This window comes from Heteronotia binoei, chromosome 17 (assembly GCF_032191835.1).
Source record: "Heteronotia binoei isolate CCM8104 ecotype False Entrance Well chromosome 17, APGP_CSIRO_Hbin_v1, whole genome shotgun sequence".
NCBI lineage: Eukaryota > Metazoa > Chordata > Lepidosauria > Squamata > Gekkonidae > Heteronotia > Heteronotia binoei.
This window is the reverse complement of record NC_083239.1, coordinates 7,475,831-7,503,514: the sequence shown is the minus strand read 5'-3', so window position 1 is coordinate 7,503,514 and position 27,684 is coordinate 7,475,831. Positions and strand designations below refer to the sequence as shown.

At 45.9% G+C, this 27,684-nt stretch overlaps 1 protein-coding gene across 2 annotated transcripts in view; it reads right to left on the bottom strand.

Annotated features, from left to right (window-relative positions):
- Positions 1–1,842, bottom strand: part of MAP3K6 (mitogen-activated protein kinase kinase kinase 6) — a 101,330-nt gene extending 99,488 nt beyond the window's left edge. For both annotated transcript variants that reach the window (XM_060257606.1, XM_060257607.1), the window contains exon 1: positions 1,538–1,842. In XM_060257606.1, coding sequence (XP_060113589.1) covers positions 1,538–1,835 — 298 coding nt within the window. In that variant the 5' untranslated portion in view covers positions 1,836–1,842. The remainder of the gene's footprint in view (positions 1–1,537) is intronic.
- Between the last annotated feature and the right edge of the window lie 25,842 nt (positions 1,843–27,684).

Below are 27,684 nucleotides of genomic sequence, written 5' to 3'. Positions count from 1 at the left end.
ACCCTGGCAGTAAGAGTAAGAACATTAAGGCAAAACTCTCAGAAGGCTGCTGCTTTTCCTTCTGGCTTTTGAAACACAAGAGGTATGAAGCCACTTCCATTTGACTTACAGAGAAAGCTCCCAGCATGCCACTACTCTGGAAGGACCGAGCGATGCTTAACCCGAGCAGTGCCCTGCCTTGCCGCGGCCGCTTGGAGCCTTCATCAACTGCCATCAGCGCCAGCTCACCAGTCGCACCCCCCCCCCGGGTCGCTGTCGGCAGCACAGCAGGAGGAAGCGATGGCTTGCCAACAGTGTAGCTGGCAGGGTCTGAGCTGAGCGGCTTCCACAGTGCCGGCCTGTCATGCTGCAAGGGCTGCTCCGCCTGGCTTGCCCCGAGATCATTTTAACGTCCCTGCTTTTTACTTGATGGAGAGACGCTTCACAGGGCAGTGACATATTGGCGCAGGACTCCAGTTGAACCAGTGCAAACAAGGTCAGTTGGCAGCTCTGAACGGCACCGAACACATCGAGGTGTTCTTACCCGTACAAGTTGTGTGAAAGTTACTGCCTGCGACGTCAGAGAAAAATCAGAACAGGCTAGGGTTGCCAAGTCCAATTCAAGAAATATCTGGGGACTTTGGGGGTGGAGCCAGGAGACATTAGGGGTGGAGCCAAGATCAAGGCTGTGACAAGCATAATGGAACTCCAAAGGGAGTTCTGGCCATCACATTTAAAGGGACAGCACACCTTTTCAATGCCTTCCTTTCATAGGAAACAATGAAGGATAGGGGCACCTTCTTTTGGGGCTCATAGAATTGGACTCCCTGGTCCAATTGTTTTGAAACTTGGGGGGTATTTTGGGGAGAGGCACTAGATGCTATACTGAAAATTTGGTGCATCTACCCCAAAACGCAGCCCCCCCCCCAGAGCCCCAGATACCCGCAGATCAATTCTCCATGATTTTCTATGGGAATAAATCTTCATAGGGAATAATAGAGTTCCCAGCAGACATTTCCCTCCCCTCCCCCCGCTTTCTGACGACCCTGAAGCGGGGGGAGGGCCTCCAAACCGGGGGATCCCCTGCCCCCACCTGGGGATTGGCAACCCTAGCAGGCGCCCCACCACCACCTAAAAGACAACAAAGTTTTTTATTCCAGCATCAGTTTCTGGGAATGAGAGCTCACTTCCTCAGCTGAGTGGACATCCATTGATACTTAAAAGTTACAGCCGCTAGAAAAACCGGGAGCAGAGTCACGGCGAATAGCTTTTTTATATCTCCTGGCCATTGCCGCCTAACTTTGAAGCATCGAAAGAACTCCCAAGGGATGCACGCGCATCACACCTGCAGAGGTGAGCTGCCACTCCCAAAGGCCGTTTTGTCTTTTAGGGGCCACCGGGCTCCTCTTCTGCTCCGACTGCTTTGGAGCCAGCCTGCAGCGCCGGGACTCACCTGCATTGGTGCCAGCCTGCAGCGCCGGGACTCACCTGCATTGGTGCCAGCCTGCAGCGCCGGGACTCACCTGTATTGGAGGCAGCCTGCAGCGCCGGGACTCACCTGCGTTATAGAAACTATCCAAGGCGCCCATGTCGCCCAGGGCCACAGTGCCGAAGGGCAGAACCGTGAGCACGGCGGCCGGGATGTCTCTGCAAGCTTCTTCCAAGCAGCGGAGCGGGAGGGGCTCGCTGAGCTCCTCGGTGAAGACGAAAACCACGTTCAAGGCTCGGCTCCGGCCGTTCCCCCCGCGGCTGCCGGGACTCCCCGCCGAGACAGGCTTGCTGGGAGTCAGGGCGATGGCCAACGGGTCCTGCCACAGGCTCCCCGCGCTGCCCGCTTTGCAGCCGTCGCCTTCCATGCTCCCCCAACCCCACCCCGACTCCAAACTCGGTTTTGGGGAAAGTTCTCCGTTGCAAAAAAAAAAAGAAGAAGAAGCGGCGCGACTGCACCGGAGGCGAGCTTGGCGGAGGCGCGCCTGTGCTTTTTTTTCCTCTTTCCAACCCGTCTCGCCTACATTGGGTCGTTTGCAGGCCCACGTGGGATTCCCAAGCGCCGCCCCGTCAACAAAGTTCCTCGGCGAGTTCCCGGAGGAAGGTGGCTGAGGTTTGCAAAGCTCCCTTCCGGCGCGTTTTTCTGCAAAACGCACAACCCGGCGCTGGTGCAGCAGAAACGCCCACGGCCTGGGAGAGGCGCCAGCTGAAGGGACAGCGAGAGCTCCTCTGCCCTCTTGCCTCCTCCTGTTGGCAGGAGACTTCGGCGTTGTGCAAGCAGTCGGCGCACTGCCCTGCCGCCCTCGTGACGTCTGCTGCTCGCACGCCCTTCCACGCTGCAAAGAAGTACGCAACATGCGGCAAACTGCAGCGCTACCGACTTTGGAGACTTCCCTAGAGATTTAGGAGTGTGCCTTGCACACAAACGCTTACCGTCGGTGAATAGAACTTCGTTGGGCTTAAAGGTGCCGCTGGATTCGAACTTTGTTCTGAAGTTTCAGTGTCTGCTCCGGGGAAAAGATCCATGTATACACACACAGATGCTTTTGTCACGGAGAAAGCTACACTGCACTCGTTCTCCCTGATGTGCTAGCTTTCTACGTGTAAAGAGATTTTTTTTTGTTAGTTTTTGCCCTCTCTCATGGCAGTTTCCTGCCTGAAATGCTTGCATCCTGTTTGAACTGGGGTGGAGAAAGGCAATAGTATTAATTTAAGAGTCAAAAATTCTGGCCCAATTAGCAATTAACTTATCCTTAATAGGATATTTATTTATTTATTCACTGGCAAACTGGACTTTATCTTAAATGCTAAATAATATGTGCTACAAGGTTATATGCACTACAGTACTTTATGCACAGAAGAATTTTGTTATGTGTGGAATTAAGCTACTTGATGCTATTTCGTTCAACAAAGTTATGTATAACTTTGAATTTTCAAAACACTTATCATACAAAGAAAGAAAGAGAGATGGGAGTAAAGGGAGGGAAAGAGAGAGAGAGATGGGAGTAGAGGGAGGGAAAGGAAAGAAAGAAAGAGATGGGAGTAAAGGGAGGGAGGGAAAGAAAGAAAAGAAAGAAAGAGAGATGGGTGTAAAGGGAGGGAGGGAAAGAAAGAGAGAGAGATGGGAGTAAAGGGAGGGAAAGGAAAGAAAGAAAGAGAGAGAGATGGGAGTAAAGGGAGGGAAAGGAAAGAAAGAAAGAGCGAGCTGTGGGGCTCCTGTATCAGCTAAGGCAGCCCTGCATTCCAATTCCCAGTGTAGGGACTTTTTTGAGATTAATCGGTAAGAACAGCCTGCTTCCATATGAAATCCCCGTAGTTGTTATAGTCCTCTAATGGTCCATATGTACAAGGTAGTTTCTATGGTCACCAGGTATTGGTTAGAAAATACCTGGAGACTTTGGGGGTGGATCTGGAACATGGTGGGATTTGGGGAGGCGCCTCAGTGTGATCCAATGCCATACAGTCCTCTTTCCAAAACGGCAGCTTTCTCCAGGAGAGCTGATCTCTGTCAGCTGTAAGAACAGGATACCTCCAGACCCCACCTGGAGGCTGGCAACCCTAGGTTTCAGAGGGTAGCCCTGTTAGTCTGCAGGAGAATGCCTAGATTCAAGTCCAGTAGAATTTTAGAGACCAACGAGATTTCGGGGTATAAGTTTATATCTTATAAGGATAAGCTTCCAGAGTCAAAACTGCTTTGTATCAGACCAAGGGAGCTTATACTTTGAAAAAAAATGCGGTGTCCGACACCCAAGATGGAATGGAGGAATGCACCACTTCAGACTGCATGGAGAAAAATGGAATACGCCTCCGCATTTCAAACAGGAAACCAGACGGCAAGCCAAGAGATGGGGAAGACTATTTATCCATGCTCTGCTAGTTTTCTGTTTACAAAATGTTTGTCTTGTTTTTAATGCAAAAGAACTTTCAGGATTAGAATGTGGCCCTTGTGATTTGAAATGGCCCTGCCCAGTCTACCATCTCTGGACTTCTTGCATGTGGGAACCAAGCTATGGTCTTCACTCTAAATGCCTCTGCCTTTATTTATATTTACTAAACTATTTATGGCCTGCCTTTCTTTTTGACTCACTTAAGAGGTAAGGCTTACCAGAAAATGGGGTTTCGTTTCTCTGTTGTGGTATCTTGTCTGTTTAATCCCCACATTTATCCATTTGTCAGGAATCTATTTTTCAAATTTTAGGTGCCAGGTGAAGTCGCCCCCCCCCCTCCAGAAGCACGGCTGTGGATCAGTGGGGTCACCATGAGTCAGTTATGACTCTGTAGAAGACTGTACATTACCTCCTCTGCTGGGTAATATTTGGGATGAAGTCCCAGCGTTGCTATGCAAAGGCGGGCAATAGGAAACCACCTCTAAAGGACTCTTGCCTTGAAAACTCTGTGGGTTGCCATAAGTTGGCACTCTGCTGCACCACAAAGAAGAGTCTCACTGCATTTTGTAGCAGAAGCTTTTTGACTCATTTTTTTATTTTATTTATTTCTTTATTTATGATTTATATCCCGCCCTTCCCACAAGTGGCTCAGGGCGGCTCCCAACAAATAGTCAAACATAAAATTAAACAGGTATTTAAATATATAAAGAATTAAAACATTTAAAACTGTTAAAACCTAAAAACCATTAAACATTACAAAAATATGTATAACAGAAGTCTGGCCAGCTACATTTAGTTTCTCATCTCAGCTAGGTGTAGGCTAGCCGGAAGAGGGTTATCTTACAGGCCCTGCGCAACTTAACAAGGTCCCGCAGGGCCCTCACCTCCTCCGGGAGCTGATTCCATCATGTAGGGGCCATAACGGAGAAGGCCCTGTCCCTAGTGGATTTTAGACGGGCTTCTTTTGGCCCAGGGATAGCGAGAAGATTTTGGGTTCCCGATCTCAGTACTCTCTGGGGAACATGTGGGGAGAGACGGTCCTTCAGGTAGGCAGGTCCCAGGCCATATAGGGCTTTAAAGGTAATGACCAGCACCTTGTACCGAACTCGGTACATCACTGGAAGCCAGTGCAGAGTCCGAAGGCCCGGCCGAATGTGTCCCCATCTTGGGAGGCCCAATAGCAGCTGGGCCGCGGCATTCTGCACCAGCTGCAATTTCCGAGTTCGGCACAGGGGCAGCCCCATGTAGAGGGCATTGCAGTAGTCCAACCTCGAGGTGACCGTAGCATGGATCACTGTTGCTAGGTCGTCGCGATCTAGGAAGGGGGCCAACTGCCTTGCCCGCCTAAGATGAAAAAACGCGGACTTGGCAGATGCATGGCATGACTGTTATCACTGCGGTCCTGAAATCTAGCTTGCTCTTAGAAATTCAAACCCTTGCAATTATTATAAAGGAAAACCCTTGAAGTCCTGGGCTAGGCACTGAGGCTATTTTTGAAGCCAGAGGGTTTGGCTGGTTGTTCTTGGATGCAACAACTGCCTGACTAACAGAAGGGTGGAACGCACTGGAATACTGAACCATGTACCTCTGCTGTGCCAAGTGCTCTCCAAACCCTGTTACAAGTCTCCCTTCTAGTTTTCCCAAGAGAAAGACCTAAGAACATTGATGCCATTATAAAGTTTATAGGGCAGCCCTATCAGCTGCTCCTTCATTTAAAGAGGTGTCTGGTTGAGTAGTTCTGTTACCTTTGGCTGATGGGATACAGCAACCAAATCAATGCACTTTGAGAATGAAAGCGATCAGATTGGAATATTCTGTACTTCAACTACCTCAGGAGACCTCTGTGGAAGAACTTAAATCAATGTTTACAAATACCTAATTAATTTCATTTATTGCATGTAAATGGTGCATAGGGTTGCCAACACTTGGTTGTAAAATTCCTAGATACTTGGGGGGGGGGGTAGTCCCTTGGGAGAGTGGGATTTGGGGAAAGGAGAGACCTCAATGGTGTATAATGTTATATAGTCCACTCTCCATAACAGCCATTTTCTCCAGTAGAACAGATCTGTCGTCTGAGATGCGTTATAATTCCAGGAGATTTCCAGGCCCCACCTGGGAGATTTTCAACCCAGAGAGAAAAGTTTCTGAACAGGTCTAAATTAGTTTGCCTCATTTTCCTTCTTCTGTAGGAACTGTAGTTTTGTGAAGAGCTGTGGGTTTGATTATCTTTGGTGCTAAATTCTCAGCACTCATGAGCTACCATTGTCCAGTTGCTAATGTATTTCTCAACAAGGTACCTGAGTGTGCAGTGATGGTGAAGCTTGAGGGTGTCTTAAATGAGGCATGTTGTCTAGAGCAGATCCATTTCAATCCAGACAAAGGGCCCAGTTTCAGCACTAAAATGGCCTTGGTTGCCCTGATTAATGTTCTTCATCAGGACACTGAAAGTGGGGCACTGCATCCCTGTTGATTCTTTTGGAGCTCTCAGCACCTTTTGGTACCAATGAGTATAGTGTTTTTCTTGATGGATGGTCTGGGTTGCACTGTGGCTGGTGGTTTTGCTTCTAGATGGCATCATTTCGAGAAGGCAGTCCTGGAAGACACTGCTTGACCCAGTAGCATTTACCCTATGAAACCCCACAGATTTCTTCTCTGGCCAATGCACTGCTTAACAGCTACATGAAACCATTAGGTGAGACTTGGAATTAAGGGCAAGGTGCTGTCAGTACATCTTGCGGCTGCCAACCTCCAGATAAAAACATGAATATATTCTGGAATTACAACTGAGCTCCAGATGACAGAGCTCTGTTCTTCTGGAGAATATGACCACTTTGGAGGGTGGATTGTGTGGTTTTATATCCCACTGAAGTCCCTCCCCATCCCAAACTCAACCCAGGATACATCCCTTCCTTGCAAATCTGTGTGGTTTCTCATTGTGATTTTCTAATTTGATCCTGCACACTGATCATGATCTTGGCAGTTTTTAAAAGCCTGTCATGTGCAAATTGCACTCTTCCTCCAAATGGATCAATCCCAAGTAATTCTTAAATTCGGCAGTTTGCAGAAGGTCCATGTGGCTCAGCAACCATTTTAATGTTAGGCTTCCAGAGACTCCCAAAATGGTCCTCCCTGCTTTGTTCACAAAGGCATTAAAGAGAAAAATGTTTTCAAACTTTAGGCTTCTCATTCCAGTGTCTTTCTCTCTTTACATCTTGTCAATTTCATTCCATGCTAACAATTCCCCCTTTATTTTGTTTGCATTAAGCACTTAAATCCCCCCCTTTTTTTGCACTGGGGATGCTGCTGTTTGCCTCCTCTCCAACTCCCCCCCTTTCTAGTCAAAAACAGCAGAGAATGAAACCTCATGCAGCTTCTTTTTAATTTTTAATTTTTTTAATTCAGCAATCTGAGACTAGCAATAGTCTCATATCACTAGACTCATACTGCTTGTAAAAAAAAATAAAAAATTTTAAAATGAGGGGAAAATGGAATGTAAGAACATAAGAGAAGCCATGTTAGATCAGGCCAATGGCCCATCCAGTCCAACATTCTGTGTCACACAGCGGCCAAATATATATATATATATATACACACACATACACACTGTGGCTAATAGCCACTGATGGACCTCTGCTCCATATTTTTATCTAACCCCCTCTTGAAGGTGGCCATGCTTGTGGTCGCCACCACCTCCTGTGGCAGTGAATTCCACATGTTAATCACCCTTTGGGTGAAGAAGTACTTCCTTTTATCGGTTTTAACCTGTCTGCTCAGCAATTTCATCGAATGCCCACGAGTTCTCGTATTGTGAGAAAGGGAGAAAAGTACTTCTTTCTCTACTTTCTCCATCCCATGCATTATCTTGTAAACCTCTATCATGTCACCCCTCAGTCGACGTTTCTCCAAGCTAAAGAGCCCTAAGCGTTTCAACCTTTCTTCATAAGGAAGGTGTTCCAGCCCTTTAATCATTCTAGTTGCCCTTTTCTGAACTTTCTCCAATGCTATAATATCCTTTTTGAGGTGCGGCGACCAGAACTGCACACAGTACTCCAAATGAGACCGCACCATCGATTTATACAGGGGCATTATGATACTGGCTGATTTGTTTTCAATTCCCTTCCTAATAATTCCCAGCATGGCGTTGGCCTTTTTTATTGCAAACGCACACTGCCTTGACATTTTCAGTGAATTATCTACCACGACCCCAAGATCTCTCTCTTGGTCAGTCTCTGCCAGTTCACACCCCATCAACTTGTATTTGTAGCTGGGATTCTTGGCCCCAATGTGCATTACTTTGCACTTGGCCACATTGAACCGCATCTGCCACGTTGACGCCCACTCACCCAGCCTCAACAGATCCCTTTGGAGTTCCTCACAATCCTCTCTGGTTCTCACCACCCTGAACAATTTAGTGTCATCCGCAAATTTGGCCACTTCACTGCTCACTCCCAACTCTAAATCATTTATGAACAAGTTAAAGAGCATGGGACCCAGTACCGAGCCCTGCGGCACCCCACTGCTTACCGTCCTCCACTGCGAAGACTGCCCATTTATACTCACTCTCTGCTTCCTATTACTCAGCCAGTTTTTGATCCACAAGAGGACCTGTCCTTTTACTCCATGACTCTCAAGCTTTCTATGTACATTGATGAAGGGGGGAGGATGGTGGATGATACAAAGTGGGTGGAATGACCTCGATGTGGGCAGGGCGTGACCTTTGAGGGGCAGCAAAAGGAAGAAAATCCAAGGGAATCTGTACGCTTTTGAATTACTTCTGCTTGGAAGCAAAACAAGGGGGAAATCGGCACAAAAGCACTCAGAAAACCTTGAAAAACAGTGACCAGAAAGCAAACTGAGTGCTGAAGGGAAGACGATCAATGCAGAACTATAAAGAAAACCTGATGGACATGCATGGTGGAAGCTAGGGAAAACACCCATGCACAATAGGCTTAAGGCTCTCCCTAGCTCCCTGGGCAAACCCCTGCTGTTTACAGTTCAAAGCTGCTTACAGTAAAAACTGCCTTGCTGATCACGGTGATCTCCCTACATCACCTCCGATCAGTGAACTGCAAAAGGGGCATATTTCCATGGCACAGCATCTGCTTTGCATCTATAAATGGCTTCATTTCCATCTCTGATGTCTCTAATTAAAAGAGCTCATGTGAAGAAAAGGCCTTCGAGAGCCACTTGCAAATGACATCATATGGAACATGATTGGTTGTTTGACTCAACAGCTGAATTCAGATGCCATAAACAAAACGAAGAAAGCATAGTTTATTCATGAGAAGGATGAGCCTTGGTAATGTGGTAGTTCTAGGACACACCACTGCCTCCTCTCTCCTCTTCTGGGCTGGGCTGAGTTTAAAGTCTTTCCTTTACTGAACTGGTGCAATTGTCAGGACATCCCAAGGGGAGGGAGGCTTTAACCAACTTCAGTCTGTTTCCTGTTTGCCAAACAGGATTCACTCACAGTTAAGAACACTGCTTCGTAGGCATGAAACAAAAATGCAGTGTGTTGAAATGCCTGATTAGGATGAGGATTCTCCACTTCCCTGTCTCCATTACTGTGAATTCAGAGGCATTTGCACTGGCCGTAAACATCCAAACAGTAGCCACGCTTTCCTCTTATCAGCTGCCACACCCTATGCCATCCCATTGAAGAGCTCTTTGAGAGCCTTTCAAACAACCGGTAATTCCTATCACAATAACAGTCTAGTACCGCAATTGAATCGTTCATGTGAATCTCCAGATTTCATTTTTTAAATAAGTTGCTAGCCCTTTTTGGTGGAAAAGAGCCATAACTAATTTTGTGCTCAAGGCAAGGATATAAAATTGCATCCCCTATACTTTCATAGCCATTATTTTTGTAAAAGGGTAAATACAAATAACAAGACTAATAGCACATTTATTTCAGTCATGATATGCGTTTTGTGTGCCCCTCTGCCTAGTGTACCTGAAGGAGCGCCTGACTTGACTTGCCCTGGTTCCAGCTCTGTGTTAAGAGATATAAGGAGAAAGTATCGTGGAGTGAGATGGACAAATTAACAAGAACTTTAAGAGACTATGATTTGGAAGTATTCAAAAAGGAGTGGAAGAAATTTAGAGGATATATAGAGAAAGAGTGGACTGTAAAAGGACATTGGACAATCTTTTAACAATGAGTATGAGAAAAGAGAGAGATTGAACTTGAATTGGTTAAGGGTACCTTTATAACTGAACTTAAGTATATAACTTCGGCGGGAGTCCAGTAACGGAGGGAGGGGGGATTGGAAAATATCATATGGGTTAGGGATAGTAATGATATAATTAGACATTGTTACCATATGTTATCAATAAATTGTTTAAACATAAAAAAAGAGATAAGGAGAAAGGGCTCTATGACGACAAAAAAACCCTTTTTAAAAATTAAAGCTAGGCATTCAAATGAACTAGTCGTTGGTGGCAATGGATTGTCATAACATTATTGAACAGTTCTTTTTAGAAAGAATTTGATCTTGATTTTATCATCACTTTCTGATTCATCCAAACTTCACCAGCTCTACACCCTCATCAGTCAAACATGCCCAGTGAACTTAAAATCACAAACCGGCAATCCCACCACGTACTCTGCTAGGACCCCTTGCCCCACACACATGCACTGCAATTGTTTAAGTACAAATCAGCTTCAAAATGTATAGCTTCTTCTGTAGCCTCAGTGGACAGGTCTCCTTCCTGACTTCCTGTTTCAATGCCATGAACCTGCCGCCTTCTGAATCAGACCATGGGTCCAGCAAAATCAGTCTTGTGTACTCTGACTAGCGGCAGTTCTCCAGGGTCTCACGTGGAAGAGTTTCACATTGCTTGTTACTTGATCATTTTGTAACTGGAAATGCTGAGGATTGACTTCGGGCGCTTCTGCATGCAAAGCAGATGCTTTACCATGGAGCCACGGCGGCTTCTCAAATCAATGGCTGGCAAGATAGGAGGACGCCTGCCCACCAATGCCTAGCAGAGGGCTCACCACTGACTGTAGAATGCTGGCATACATCTTATTTTAGGCAGCAAGAACATCTTCCAGCCTAGGGAGTCTTCTTCCAACTTGTGGCTCCACACCCCTAGTTTTATCTCCCAGTGGATGCAATGTTTGGAGGCAGCAGAGCGCAAGAAATTCCCACTCTGCCGTCTCTGCCAGTCACCCTGCAGCAGCTCTCTCGCACTGCTTTTAATTTTAAAAAGAATGAAAGAAACTCAGTTTGCTCCCGCCAGCATATATGCAGTCCGTGGTGTAAGTATAGAGGGGAGCCATGACTAGGAGAGGAGAGAAAACTGGTATCCAGTGGCACCTTCAAGATTAACAACATTTATTGTAGCATGAGCTTTCATCCTTAATTATCTCAGTCCAATATGATAAGTCCAGTTATTATTTTTCAAAGAGATATCCAATGTCAGTATTTCTAAAATCCTCAATATTCTACAGTTCCATGGTTCACAATGCCACCAATTAATGCTGATGCGGCAAACAAGGCTGTTGTAACTTCTTGGTAAAAAAAAAAATAAGTAACTACATGCATCCCAGGTAAACACTCATGTTTCAAATCCATTCTTTTTCAAGGTCACAAAACCATATATATTCCAACTTGAGCTGGCAGAAAAACATATAAAATAGTAATCACCATACCATGTACCACATATGGTGGGAGTGCCCTGAGGTCAAGAAATTATGGGAAATGGTAGTGGGAATGATAAAGAAATTCTTTCAGGTAGAGCCGAGAATTAACTTTGAATTAATGCAGATGAGTATAGTAGGGAATGAGATAATAGGGAAGAATAATCAAGATTTACTAAAAGCAATGATATCAGCGGGTAAAGCGGTAATAGCGGCAAGATGGAAGGATAAAAGTAAATGGAAGGAAAGAACTTGGCATAACTATCTCTTCGATTTTATCCAGTCAGATATAGCTGCTATAATGTCACAAGAAGAATCATGGGAGGAAAGAAGATCAAGAATCAAAGAAAAGTGGTGGACCTACCTGAAATGGGCGAAGGAAGAAAGGAGAGTGGACATTCAGTGGAAGCTTCAAGTCCTTTGTCCCTGGCTGGAAGAAGAAGAGGATGTATAGACTAAGGCGGGTGGGTTGGGAGGAAAAATGTAAAATGGATACCAGAAAGCATGTAGAGAAATGGATAATGAATAATAATAATAAAAATATACATATAAATAAAAAAAATAGTAATCACCATATCTACATAATGCTATTTACTCCCTGTGGACTTCACCCTTGAGTGGTTTTGTTTTCCTCCTGTTCACCATAAAATGTAGCACTTTACGCTGAGCAATGAAATAGGGTTGTTTTCCTATTGTGTTTTTATGTATGGCCTGGCAGTGGCTTGGCTCCACTGGAGCATTTCCACAGACAGGAAGGTTTTACCTGCAGAACATAAATTTCTTGCCTCTCAAAAAACCCTTCAGTGCTCCTTGTGTCTCTGGAAGCTGCATATCAAGGGTAGTCTGGGCTGCGGTTGGGGAAGGCAAGAAAAGTGGGGTCTGTTCGTTCTGTCTGTGGAAATATTCCGCTGGGTTTGAGCAACTCCACCCCATATATAAACCTTTTTTCACATTACTGTTCTAAACTGGGTGTTATTCATTGCTGGCGCAATTTTGAATAAAGCGTTGCAGGGATGGAGGTTTCATACAGTGGATTTCCTTCCATTAATGAGTTGTCTCTGAAGCACTAAGATCATGTCAAACAATGCCACTTTTCCCCCCTGCCCTTTTCTGTCTTGAAATCTTTCTCACACCTTTTTTTTAGGTTCTAAGGTGCACACTATACTGGTAAACCAATACAACATTGAAGAGCTGTAGTGGTACCACTGAGAGGCGTTGACTCAGTGGAGTCAATGCCTCTCAGTGGTGCTGCTATAGAGCGGGTTTAGTGTTATAGCTCTCTCCTTAGAGCGTTTTTTTTTTTTAAGTCAGAGGAAGATTGTGAGGTGAAAAAGGGCATGGGGAAAGCAGCATTTTAGGAAGCACTAAGGACATTTTATACAGCAGCAATTCAAAAGCACAAAGGGGTTGAAAATGGCGGCGGCGGTGGCGGGGGGAGAAGTTTCTCTCAAAAGCAGCTCACCCACACTTTGCTAACCCAACACAAGTGGGTTTGTATGAACAGGTAAATAAATTCTGCTAGCAGCCGGTTACTAAAATGGGTCTGTCTGAAATTACAGGAAAAAAATCCATTAGCAACCAGTTACTAAAACAGAATACAAAGGCAATTTGAAAAAAAGGTTTTATAGATCCTGAAAGGCACACCTTGGACTCAGCACAGCTGAAACTAGGGGCAGACCAGTAACATCCCTATTTGTTGTACTAAAAATTATGGCTTGAGCCGTCTGCCACCATTTCACACCGCTAAAAGCTTCCTTCCTCTGCTGAGTGTTCATAGTAATCTGCAGTCACCTGTCTTGCATTGATTCAGGAGCCACAGAGGTGTGTGTTCTTTAGGCTAAAGATCTGCTAAGAAACACAACAACGAAACACACAAGTCTTACAAGCTGTCATGAGCCATTCAAAGGGCAGTGATGAAGCAAAGAGAGGTTCCAGGAAAATGAACAAAGGTTGTGTTGTGCTGCAGAAAAATTCCCCAAACAGGAGTAGTGTAAAATCTTTTTTCTTTTTTTTTTAATTAGGACCGACCAAATTGTCACAAAACCTTGAACAAGTTTTTCAAGATTCCCAGAGCATGCAAGATGGTCGGGGTCAAAAAAAGGAGGAGGAGAGAAAAGTCACATTTGATGGCTTTAAATCTGCAGTTGGTAGAAGTTGCAGGCTCTGTCTATCGAAGTCAAGAGGTTTAGAAGGGTATAGCTCAACTTATGATGGACTGTAAAGGTCAGAACCAAATTTAGCCCCCAAACCAACTGGTAAGATCACAACGAATACTGAGCCTATTTAAGTAATTGAAGAGTTGAGCTGGATGTAGCTGCTGGATGCAGAAGGTATTGATCGTTTGCCCAAGGAAAGCACAGAGGCCAAGTTCCTAGTATATATACCAAGCCCAGCCAATCCTAGTATATATACCAAGCCCAGCCAAACTTTGTACTGCCTGTGGATCGCAAGGACCAGTATTTTACACCTTTTATGCTTGGTTGAAGATAGTCTCACTATCCAACTCCAGTTTGGGAAATTCTGAGAGACTGAGGGGCAGTGCCTGGTAGGGTTGCCAAGTCCAATTCAAGAAATATCTGGGGACTTTGGAGGTGGAGCCAGGAGACTTTGGGGGTGGAGCCAGGAGACATTAGGGGTGGAGCCAAGATCAAGGCTGTGACAAGCATCATTGAACTCCAAAGGGAGTTCTGGCCATCACATTTAAAGGGATGGCACACCTTTTCAATGCCTTCCTTCCATAGGAAATCATGAAGGATAGGGGCACCTTCTTTTGGGGCTCATAGAATTGGACCCCCTGGTCCATTCTTTTTGAAACTTGGGGAGTATTTTGGGGAGAGGCACTAGATGCTATACTGAAAATTTGGTGCCTCTATAAAAAGCCCCAGATACCCGTGGATCAATGGTGCCTCTATAAAAAGCCAGAGCCCCAGATACCCGCGGATCAATTCTCCATGATTTTCTATGGGAATAAATCTCCCTAGGGAATAACAGAGTTCCCAGCAGACATTTCCCTCCCCTCCCCCCGCTTTCTGACGACCCTGAAGCGGGGGGAGGGCCTCCAAACCCAGGGATCCCCTGCCCCCATCTGGGGATTGGCAACCCTAGTGCCTGGGGAAGGCAGAGTCTGGAGAGGGAGTTCAGGAGGTATCATGGACTTCACCCTTGGAATCTGCTGCTTCCTCCAGAAGAATGGATTTCTATAATTATTGTTATAATCCAAGGAGAACATCAGGCTTCACCTGGGGGTTGGCAACTTTTGAAAGATCTGGAGGAAACCTGAACACACCCAGTTTACAATAGATGTCCCCCTCTTAACAATGAATGTTGACCTGCTACAACCTCCTTGTATGCACAGCAAAAACAGGATTTCATCTCAGCCCAAAATTGAGAATTCCCTTGATCACAGTCCCCAGTTCAAAGAATTGCAACTTGAACATGAAATTGTAGGGTCTCAGGCCAGGATTCCTGGTCCACATGGTATCATTTGATCTAATCATACATACATCTGAACCCCCCCATCATACAACTGAATAAGTAGATTCTCTTTCTCTTGAGAAGCTCAGAAGAAAGCAGGCATGTAAATGTTTTAAAGAAATAAATCAACACAGACTTATGCCGAAATAAAATGTTGCTTACTTTCAAGATGCCAAGAGAGGCCCGTTAATTTCCGCTGCATGTGTCAAATACAACAACTTCTGTGGAATTGCAGAGGGCAGCCATGTTAGTCTGTTGTAGCAAAATAAAACAAACATGCAGTGGCATCTTAAAGACTAACAACATTTATTTCAATATGAGCTCTGGAAGCGTCATTTGAGCAACCCTTATGGCTTTCCAGCAACCCTTATGGTTTCGTTTGGGAGGTTGTTATGCAAAAAGACTCTGCCAGTTTGGTATAGTGGTTAAGTGCGTGGACTCTTATCTGGGAGAACCGGGTTTGATTCCCCACTCCTCCACTTGCACCTGCTGGAATGGCCTTGGGTCAGCCATAGCTCTGGCAGAGGTTGTCCTTGAAAGGGCAGCTGCTGGGAGAGCCCTCTCAGCCCCACCCACCTCACAGGGTGTCTGTTGTGGGGGGAGAAGATATGAGAGATTGTAAGCCGCTCTGAGTCTCTGATTCAGAGAGAAGGGCGGGGTATAAATCTGCAATTCTTCTTCTTCTTCTAAATGTTTTCAAACTGTGAGGTGTGATCATGGAAATTCTCAAATTTGGGGAGTAGGTAGGTAGGATAGGGTCATCCTTTTTTTACAGTGTACTGCCCGGAGTGCAGACAGCTGAACCAGTCTGTTTGTCAGTAGTAGAAAATGAACATGCTGAAGACCTCTGTTGCCCCCCTGAGACTCATGGAACATATGAACATATGAAGCTGCCTTATACTGAATCAGACCCTCGGTCCATCAAAGTCAGTATTGTCTCCTCAGACTGGCAGCGGCTCTCCAGGGTCTCAAGCTGAGGTTTTTCACACCTATTTGCCTGGACCCTTTTTTGGAGATGCCGAGGATCGAACCTGGGACCTTCTGCTTCCCAAGCAGATGCTCTACCACTGAGCCACCATCCCTCCACTGCTCTCCAGGGTCTCAAGCTGAGGTTTTTCACACCTATTTGCCTGGACCCTTTTTTGGAGATGCCAGGGATTGAACCTGGGACCTTCTGCTTCCCAAGCAGATGCTCTACCACTGAGCCACCGTCCCTCCCCTGAAATTGTGAGTTCTACCTTGTCAAACATGAAGTTAACCTACAACTGAATCAGACCTTTGTCTACCTCGTCTTTAATGATAGCTATGATGTTTTCACTATGTAAATATTCTATGTATTCTATGTTTTACATATTCTATGATTTAATGTGGAGTTTTATATGTATGTTGCTGTGATTTTAAAGGATCTCCTTTTACTTCAGAGCCACCCCCCAACCCCCAAGTTTTTTTTCCCAAAGAAAATATAAGGATCCCAGGAGTCATTTAATAGGAAAAGAGGTGCTGGAGCTCATTAGCACAACTAATTAGCAACACTCATTTGCATATGCCACACACCCTTGACATCACCAGAAGGTGTACTAAATTATATCAGCTCAGCATCTACCTTAAAATGCTTCAGCATCTACCTTAAACTTGTCATAATAAAACTTTACTCCCATCATACTTTTAAAATTACTTTCTCCTATGCGGCCACGGTGGCATGATGAAGATTTCCATCTGTCTGCTTTATATGTGTTGGTTATTTTCTCAGTTTTTGTGGGGGGATATTAGAAAGTTTGTCAAATCTTAGAGTTCAGCAAAATTCTCACAAGGGGTTTGAACAATGGAGCCCATAAGCAAGTATTGGAGGGGGGGGGGTTAAGAAGGAAAGAGCACAATAAAATTTAGAGGTTCCAGAGCTCTGCTCCTGTGAGCTCCTGTCCAAAATGAGGTCTGGATCTAGCATGTAGTAAGATGACCTGTTATCACCCTTTGACCATAAGTCAAATAGATAATTTGTGGTGTCACTGATCTCTTTGTCCTGTGCAGATTAACTTAATCTTTACACCTTGATCTGACCATTGGCACTGGTGTCAATGGTGCCCCATCAAGGGTTGGGCGATGGATTCCGAATCCCATTCCCCTCATGCCTCAGGCACAGGACATCAATCTTTGATGGGTTTAATTTCAGCCAACTCTGACATAACCTGCCAGCCATGGCTTCTAGCGTCCTGATCAAAACATCTGGAGTGGAGTCCAGTTGGTTGTCCATCAACAGATATAGCTAGGTTTCATCAGCATACTGGTGACAACCCAGCCCAAACCCTTGAGCCAACAAGGCAAGCAGGCACGTATAGATGTTAAACAAAATCAGGGAGAGGATCACCCCAGAAGGACACCACATATCAATACCCTCTCCTCAAGTGCAACCCTCTGTACCCAACCATGGAGAAAGGAGACAAGCCATTGCAAGGCCCCCCCCATGTACCCCCATGTTGTTGAGGCAGTGGATAATAAGATCATAGTCAACCATGTCAAACACTGCTGTTAGATCAAGTGACAGCAGCAGCGCTGACCCATCCCAATCCAGAGGTCATCTGAGTGGGTGACCAGTGTCATATCCATCCCATATCCATGGCAGAAGCCAGATCTGGAATGGGTCCAGGATAGAGGAGTTGTAGCAGGAAAATAACGGAACCGCACACATTGCTGGTATGAAATGAATTTACTTTGGCACCAAAGCAGAACGTAGCCGGCATAAGCCTCCAACTGACTAAGTTAAAGTTATTTTCATACAGACCGTTTTTATTCACACCCCAAAACAAACAGGCAAGCCCCCAGGCTTATCTACTCAAGATGCCCTATCTCCTTGCTTTCCTTCCAGTATTTTTCCACTCCTCTGTCCCTCTGCTTATCAGCTTTAACAAGGAGCTTCTCAGAGAGGCCTGTCTGTTATCTACTTTTACAGCCTTCAATCCACTTCCATTGAAAGCTGTCTGCTTCTAACACATTGCAGCTGCTTCAAACATAACATCAGACATTCTCTTCTGAAGGCAAAAAACATATTTTCATTTATTATTATAGGGGTATTCATTAATTATTCAGGGCTGCCCCTTCAGAGTCATCCAGGAAAACCTGGAGCTGTTCCACTACCACCCCCTCAACTATCTTACCCAGGAATGGAAGGTTCAATATTGGCTGGATTTGTAGGATCCAAGGATTCCCCCCCCCCCCCAAGTGTGATCTCACCACTATTTCCTTCAAGAACCCTGGGAAGGAAAGTCCCCAAATTCAGGGACAAGTTGATAATATCTCCCAGGGGAACCTGTATTCCATCACCACAAGCCTTCACCAGCCATTATGGACATGGGTCAAGGAGGCAAGTAGAGGGCTTCATAGCAACCAGGGTCTTGTCAACCTTATCCTGGGACAGTTGGCTGAACTGGTCCAATATTATGCCAGAAGATAGCCAAGGGGTCTCCAGTTCATGTACTATGTCAACAGTGGTGGAGTGACAAGATTTTATTCACGAAATAGCTTGCAAAAAACCTCACCGCTAATTGCCAATTTACTATCCTTTTTATTTCCCTGGGGCACTAGGCTTCTAAACTTCTTTCTGAAGTAATCAGCACCTAACCTGAATCTGTCATATACTGTCTCTTTATATTCAGTATAGACAACATGTTTATCTGAGCGAAATGTGTTGCAGAACCCAGCCAATTCCCATCTAATTACATTGGGCAAATACTTCATATATTGTTGTCATAATCTGTGCTAGGCTTCTCAACCCACCCACCCTGCCAGGGGACCCCTGGGTTAGCAGCCTAATCCCTCGCTATCTAAAAATCTGATGGTGGGGGGGGGGGGTGGAACGGCATCGTGTCTCTTTCCCTGCTTGGCTTCAGGCTTCTCCCTTCCTCCGGCTCACAAAGACCCGCCCACCGCTGGCCTGCTATTCGCTCCAGTCCAGCCTCCCTTCGCGAGGTGCATGCTGGGACTTGTAGTCCTTGCATCCTCTCACATCTGCGGAGCATTATTCTCTATGTGGAGATTGATTCTCATAGGGTATAATGGGGAATTGATCTGGAGGTTTCGGGGGCTCTGGGGGAGCTGTTTTTTGAGGTAGTGGCACCAAATTTTCAGTATAGTATCTAGTGACTCTCCCCAAAGTATCTCCCAAGTTTCAAAACGATTGGACCAGGGGGTCCAATTCTATGAGCCCCAAAAGAAGGTGCCCCTATCCTTCATTATTTCCTATGAAAGGAAGACATTTAAAAAGGTGTGCGGTTCCTTTAAATGTGATGGCCAGTATTCCCTTGAAATTCAATTATGCTTGTCACACCCTTGTTCCTGGCTCCGCCCTGATGTCTCCTGGCTCCATCCCCAAAGTCTCCTGGCTCCACCCCCAAAGTCCCAGATATTTCTTGAATTGGACTTGGCAACCCTAATCTGTGCTGTGAGACAGAGGCCTAGGGAGCTTGTGAAGCCTGTGTCGCAGTAGGAAGTGACAGCCTACAATCCCCAGAATGCTTGGCACTGATTTTAGCCAATCTCTTTTAATTGTGTGGTTAGATATGGTATGTCTTTAACTTTCTTATTATTTCTGTCTCTGGGTATATAACATTGCCATAGCTTCAAGCACTCGGTTCCTTGTTCTTTTCTCACCCACCACCAATTATTCTACTCCCACCGCACTCATGGTTACCTGGTAGCCTCTGCCAGTGGCTCTGCCAGTGGCTCCGTGCTGTGTGCCTCATAAGAACATAAGAGAAGCCATGTTAGATGAGGCCAATGGCCCATCCAGTCCAACACTCTGTGTCACATAAGAACATAAGAGAAGCCATGTTGGATCAGGCCAATGGCCCATCCAGTCCAACACTCTGTGTCACACAGTGGCCAAAAAAAGGTTGTATAGATATATATACACACATACACACTGTGTACACATACACACTGTAGCTAATAGCTACTGATGGACCTCTGCTCCATATTTTTATCTAACCCCCTCTTGAAGGTGGCTATGCTTGTGGCCGCCACCACCTTCTGTGGCAGTGAATTCCACATGTTAATCACCCTTTGGGTGAAGAAGGACTTCCTTTTATCCGTTCTAACCCGTCTGCTCAGCAATTTCATCGAATGCCCACGAGTTCTTGTATTGTGAGAAAGGGAGAAAAGTACTTCTTTCTCTACTTTCTCCATCCCATGCATTATCTTGTAAACCTCTATCATGTCACCCCGCAGTCGACGTTTCTCCAAGCTAAAGAGCCCCAAGCGTTTCAACCTTTCTTCCTAGTGTTCCAGCCCTTTAATCATTCTAGTTGACCTTTTCTGGACTTTCTCCAATGCTATGATATCCTTTTTGAGGTGTGGCAACCAGAACTGCACACAGTACTCCAAATGAGACCGCACCATCGATTTATACAGGGGCATTATGATACTAGCTGATTTGTTTTAAATTCCCTTCCTAATAATTCCCAGCATGGCGTTGGCCTTTTTTATTGCAAACGCACACTGTCTTGACATTTTCAGTGAGTTATCTACCACAACCCCAAGATCTCTCTCTGGTCAGTCTCTGCCAGTTCACACCCTACAACTTGTATTTGTGGCTGGGATTCTTAGCCCCAATGTGCATTACTTTGCACTTGGCCACATTGAACCTCATCTGCCACGTTGACGCCCACTCACCCAGCCTCAACAGATCCCTTTGGAGTTCCTCACAATCCTCTCTGGTTCTCACTACCCTGAATAATTTAGTGTCATCCGCAAACTTGGCCACTTCACTGCTCACTCCCAACTCTAAATCATTTATGAACAAGTTAAAGAGCATGGGACCCAGTACCGAGCCCTGCGGCACCCCACTGCTTACCGTCCTCCACTGTGAAGACTGCCCATTTATGCTCACTCTCTGCTTCCTATTACTCAGCCAGTTTTTGATCCACAAGAGGACCTGTCCTTTTACTCCATGACTCTCAAGCTTTCTAAGGAGCCTTTGATGAGGAACTTTATCAAAAGCTTTCTGGAAGTCAAGGTAAACAACATCTATCGGGTCTCCTTTGTTCGTTCACCCCCTCAAAGAAATGTAACAGGTTAGTGAGGCAAGATCTTCCCTTGCAGAACCCATGCTGAGTCTTCCTCAATAACCCGTGTTCATCAATGTGCCTACTCATTCTGTCCTTGATAATGCTTTTTATCAACTTTCCCGGTATTGAAGTCAGACTGACTGGCCTGTAATTTCCCGGATCTCCTCTGGAACCCTTTTTAAAGATGGGGGTGACATTTCCTACCTTCCAGTCCTCTGTGTAATGCATAACACACACACACCCCAGTTGCACATCTTAGAACCCAGGTGGGCAGACTGGAATGAAGCAGAAGCAGCAGCCCTAAAAGCAGGCTCCTGTTGCATTTGGGGTGTTGCTGGGGCACCGCTGGTGCAGTGTGCAAAAGCTCTGTGGAGACAGTGGCATGTAATAGTGAAGGAAGGGAAGGTGGGAAGGAGGGGATGACCTAATGTGCCGGGCAAGGGTTGCCAAGGGTTACAGGAGCCATAGATGGGACAGGGGAGAGCAGGCAAGTCTGGAAGCAAGGGGGAGCCACGGCACCATTGGAATCAAGCAGAGAAGAAAAGGAGGGACGCATCTGATTGGCTTAGAGACTGTTGAAAGAGGGCCCGAAGCAGCCTCCGACTGTGTGGGACATGCACTGGGCCCTGGCGCCACCTTTTGGGCTGCCATGGACATAGTGCACAGGTGAGTTGTATTGAGACCACCACTGATGCCACAGGCACATTTTGGGGCAGCCAAAATGTGTGAGGACTGAGTGGAAGTCACTCAGCTGTGAGGAGAGAGGGGCACGGGACAGGGGTTGGAGGAGTAGCATGGTGTTTGTCTGTTAGGGCGCAGCAAAGTCTGAGGCCCCGGAGGGCAGAGAAGTGGCAGAGATGTGGCTCTGTGCAAGATAGGGGTTTCAGGGGTGGAAGGCCCCCAGAGTTTTCAAAGAGGTGGGCGCAGGAGAGAGTGGAGAAGTGTCTGAGAGGTGGCTCCATCTGAGGGAAATGGGGCTCCGTGTAAGGCAAGTGAGGTTTGGAGGTTGGAGAAATGTGCCGTAGGTTGCAGTGGGCAGAAAACAGGGAGGGGACCTAATGGAAGTCCAAAGTGGTAACAGACAGCTTATGAGCCAGTAGTCAATGCACCACAATCCCACTCCATCCCAACCAATCAGAGTGCTCCATTTTGCCACCATGACAGGGCTTTTAATATATTAAGGATAACATAGGACTCCAGGTTAGCATAAAACAAAACAAAACTTTATTTGTACAATAAGTTTATTGGTTTCAAGATATTTTGTCTCTTCAGTTAATAAAACAGTGTACGTTAACAATTTCTGAGGTGTCACACACGTTCACTCCACAATCACTCCTCTTTATCAAATCCTTTCTCCTCATAATGTACTTTGTCCAAGCTTTAATATATATTGTTCAGTTTACTCTTCCCCTTTCTTTTATATCAAGTTTCTGTCAGATTCTTTCCCCCCCACACTGTTATAACACTTGACAATATTAGAATTAGAATCTTTCTGGTCACTAATATATCCTCTAAAAGTGCTGACAATCGGATAATTTCTGCTCTGCTTCTTTCATACCTTTTGGCCTGCAGTGCCAAGTGCCCCTTTTTTCTCCAGGGATTCCAGCTGCTCCCGGAATGTCAGGGCACCCCTGGAAGACGGCAAGCCTTTCCTGACCAGAAAGACCCACAATCTTCACTTTTGTGTGCACAGAAAGCAACAGTATGAAGCAGAAGATTCCACTTCCTGCTGCAAGAGAGGTTCCACCCGGCATCTATCACTCTCTTCGAGATGAGGCTGTGTCTAAGAAGCAGCTTCAGAGCTGTTGTGTATTGTAGGATCTTGAGCACCCAGACTCAGAAACCAGCCTGCTGTATTCTGGGTCCTCCAGGGATAACCTCTCTTTCTATCCCGGAATGAAGAGATGGGAAAAGAAGAGACCCAGCAGAGCTGTGCATGTGGTACAGACAGCAATTATTTGTTGCTTTTGTCTTAGTTTTGGTGCATGCACTGGAAAATTTGAGGAACAAACTGGGCCAGGGGCTGATTGATATATTACAAAGCCCCCCCCCCCCATATTTCCCTGACAGACAGACAGACAGACAGACACACACACACACACATTCCACTGCAGCAGATCCTATTGGCAGGTGCTCTGGGACTGCTTGGAACTAAATTTTCCAGTGCTCATGTTAAAAAAATAACTGGATGTCCTACTATGTCAAGACTACCTCTATGACTTTCCTTAACCAGATCTGAGATTATAGGTCCATTGTTGCAGGATTTGCTGTGGTCCTATTCAGTCCTTGGAACAGCACACACTTGGATTAGCTGACAAAGCACCTTCAGAAGCCAAGACAAACATCTTCCATCAGGACATAAAAATGGCTCTGCTGGATCAGGCCCATCTACTCCAGAATCTTGTTTTCCACAGTGACGAATGGAAAGCAAGTGTGCAAAGCCCAAGTCCTTCTGCTGTTTCTCCCCACAGTAATAGGTATGGACGCGAAGGTTTTATGAGCTGGTGCTGTCAACAGCATTGATAGACTCATCTTCTTTGTTTTGCTCTTTTCCTCACAGATCTCTAATTACTGCATGAGAATCAACTGCCTCCTACCAGGGCATGTGTTGGGATCTCCAGCTGCTGGGGTCCAGGAGGAGAACCAAAACAAGGGTGCAAAAATCTTCAGAGGGATGTGAAGATTAATCTCAGCTTTTTGCAACCACCTTTGGTCTTCCTTCTCGCACTCTTTATATACTTGTTAGAAACAATGACTTTGCAAAAAGCTTAGCTTTGGAAAGGGAGTGGAAGATTTCCACCACCTTTGTTACACCAGCCACAAACGCAACTAGAATAATCTCCAAAAATATTGACAATTTCCTGAAAAACATCTGCTGAAGTGGGCTAGGACTGAGGTGTCTTTGCCTCATCCTCCAAATAGCGCATGTCCCAGATAACAGTCCCTTTCTTCCCTTATGGGAAATGCATAACAACTTTTCCCAGCACCCAGAACTTACCCTTTTGATTTGTCTGGTAAAGTAAGCGCATGTGAGTGGGTCCTGTATCCAGAACTGGCGAGAGAAATAAATGTTAATCTGGAAATCCCTTCTTGTGTTTTTGTTTGTTGTACGCCTCTTCCTCAGTTTGCAAAAATATTAGAACTGCATTACCCAAACTTCTGACAGGCAAGTCACACTTTCTTGTACGTTCTTAGGTCCCATCGATGAAAGAGCCCACCGGGCACCACCTTGTGTCTTTGCATGAGCTATCATTCTAGGCAAGCTCTTCCTGACTAGAAGAATGCATGACCAGATTAGCAAGTCATACAGATATAGTGGGCAGCCTCCTTTCAGGCCCAATTATTCTGTTGCTTTTCTGAATTAGAAGTGGGTTGAATGAGCTGGTCATGAGTGATCATGGCAAGTTATCTAACCTCAGCAGAGTCTGATTGGAAGAAGAAGAAGAAGAAGATATTGGATTTATATCCCACCCTCCACTCCGAAGAGTCTCAGAGCAGCTCACAATCTCCTTTCCCTTCCTCCCCCAAAACAGACACCCTGTGAGGTAGATGAAGATATTGGATTTATATCCCGCCCTCCACTCCAAAGAGTCTCAGAGCGGCTCACAATCTCCTTTACCTTCCTCCCCCACAACAGACACCCTGTGAGGTGGGTGGGGCTGGAGAGGGCTCTCCCAGCAGCTGCCCTTTCAAGGACAACTTCTGCCAGAGCTATGGCTGACCCAAGGCCATGCCAGCAGGTGCAAGTGGAGGAGTGGGGAATCAAACCCGGTTCTCCCAGATAAGAGTCCGCACGCTTAACCACTACACCAAATCGGCTCTCCGGCTGGAAGGTCAGGTCACACTGAATTTTCCATTTTGAGGTTAGGAAGGAATTTTCCTCCAAGCCAGATTGGTGAGCAATCCTGGAGGGGGATTTTTTTGCCTTCCTCTGTCCATGGAACAGGGGACCCAGGGGGAATGGTGGTGGAAGGTAATTGTGAATTTCCTGCATTGTGCAGGGGGTGGATGAGGTCCCCTCGTCTGATGAAGTATGCTTAGCACACGAAAGCTTACGTTCTCAATAAAACTTGGTCTTAAAGGTGCAATTCGACTGCTTTGTTCTATGTTTCTATATTATGGATGAGATTGCACTCCCCCAAAGGACTAGGTTTGTAGTTTGAGAGTACTGTTGGATAAACAAATGACAGCAGTCGTCAGTTCTCCTTAAGGTTGCCCTTTCCAGGTTGGAAAATTCCTGGAAGTTTGAGAGTGGAGCCCTGGAATGGCAAGGTTTGGGGAGGGAAGCAACGACATTAGAATATGCCATAGAGCCCATCCTCTAAAGCAGCCGTTTTATCCAGCGCAACCATTCTGCCATCTGGAGATCAGTTGTAATTACAGGTGATCTCCAGCCCCACCTCTCCCCTTGCTGGCAACTCTAGTTCCCCTGGGGAAAACAGCTGCTGTGGAGGGTCAAGTCTATGGCATTATACCTTTCTGAGGTCCCCTCCATTTCTCAAACCTCACCCTCCAGTCCCCAAATTTCTAAGAATTTTCTAGTTTGGAGTGGGCAACCCTATCTCCTTCTGGGCCAGGCCCATTTGCACTGTAGAGAACCCTCAAAGACTTGTGGGGTGGTTCCTCACTTTCCCCTCTAGGTTGCTTCCAAGACTAGGTTTGCCAACCACCAGGTGAGACCTGGAGGTCTTCCATAATTATAACTGAACTCTCGAGAAGGGATTATCCTTTCCCTGAAGAAAAAGACTCAATGGCATTATATTCAGTTGAGGCTTTTCCCCGTTTCCAATCCCACCCTCATCAGACACAATCACAAAATCTCCAGGAATTTCCCAACTTGGAACTGGGAACCCTAGCTGGGCTTGTCCCAATGAGCCCACCCTCAAAGGCCAAAATAGGCCGGAAAAGCCCCCCCACACCTGTATTTTACTGACAGAACCAAGCTTGGCATACTGTGGTTGCCTAGTTAACAGTGCCTGAGGGAATCTACTTGTTAGAACTGCAAGAACTTAATTTATCATTTTGAGGTTTTTAAACTTTTCTAATTTTTTTTTTCAGATTTCACTTTTTTTTCAGCAAACCCAGGGCATTTTTCAGGTTTGCGGAGAGCTCTGTCATGCCTGTTCACAGCTCCAAACATCAGATTTAAGTATCCTCAGATTTAGTCTACTTGTCTATAGAACCCACAAGGAGTTGTGAGAGGCTTTTCATTTCTCCATCCTTCACTATTTCCTCTTTCCCTTCCCTAAAAGCCCCCATAGGCTCTTCCCCTTTCTGGCTTCCTTCTCTCTTTCTAGGCTTGCTAACCTGGAGATCTCTTGGAATTACAACGGATTGCCCAAGTACAGAAATCAGTTCCCCTTTGGGTTGCCAACTCTAAGTTCCAGGAGATTTTGGGGTGGAGTCTTGGGAGGCAAGGTTTGGAGCAAGAAGCAACTTCAGCAGGGTATAATGCCATAGAATTCGCCCTCCAAAGCAGCCATTTTCTCTAAGGGAACTGAGAGGAGTTATAATTCCAGGTGATCTCCAGCCCTCACCTGGAGATTGGCAACTCTGGTTATCCTGGAGGAAATGGCTGCTTTGCAGGATGGAGTCTATGGCATTATACCCCTCGGAGGTCTGTCCCCTCCTTAAACTCCACCCTTTCCAGGCTCCACCCCCCAATCTCTAGCAATTTCCTAACATGTAGTTGGCAATTTTGGGCTGTATCAACAGAAGTATAGTGTCCAGATCACGTGATGTGATGGTATGGCTTTACGCTGCTCGGGTAAGACCTCACCTGGAGTATTGTGTTCAGCTTTGGGCACCACATTTTAAGGATATAGACAAGCTGGAACGGGTCCAGAGGAGGGCAATGAAGATGGTGAGGGGTCTGGAGACCAAGTCCTATGAAGAAAGGTTGAAGGAGCTGGGCATGTTTAGCCTGGAGAGGAGGCGGCTGAAAGGTGATATGATCACCGTCTTCAAGTACTTGAAGGGCTGTCCTATAGAGGATGGTGCAGAATCGTTTTCTGTGGCCCCAGAAGGTAGGACCAGAACCAATAGGTTGAAATTAAATCAAAAGAGTTTCCACCTCAACATTAGGAAGAACTTCCTGACCGTGGAACAGGCTTTCTTGGGAGGTGGTGGGCTCTCCTTCCTTGGAGGTTTTTAAACCGAGGCTAGATGGCCATCTGACAGCAATGAAGAACCTGTGAATTTAGGGGGAGGTGTTTGTGCAGGGGTTCGACTAGATGACCCTAGCGGTTCCTTCCAACTCTCTGATTCTAACCTTCCTATCCAACAGACCAGCCTACCTTTTGTTGTGAGGATAAAAAAAAAGAGAACAATGTAAGCTGCTTTGGGCCCCCATTGGGGAGAAAGACAGGGTATATATGAATCAAATAAATATAAAGGCAGGGCAATGTACATAGTTCTCTCTGCCTCCATTTTATCCTTACAAAAACTCTGTGAGGCAGACTGGGCAGAGAGGAATTTGAACTCAGGACTCCCCCATCCTCATTTGACACTGTACTACATTGGTACTCATAACTTTTCCCACATGCCAGGTTGCATACTACAATATGATCAATATATGACACAGAATTGGGATTACCTTGGTGTAGAATTAAACACTGAGGGTTCTCAGTCCTGCTTTACCCACCATTTCTCA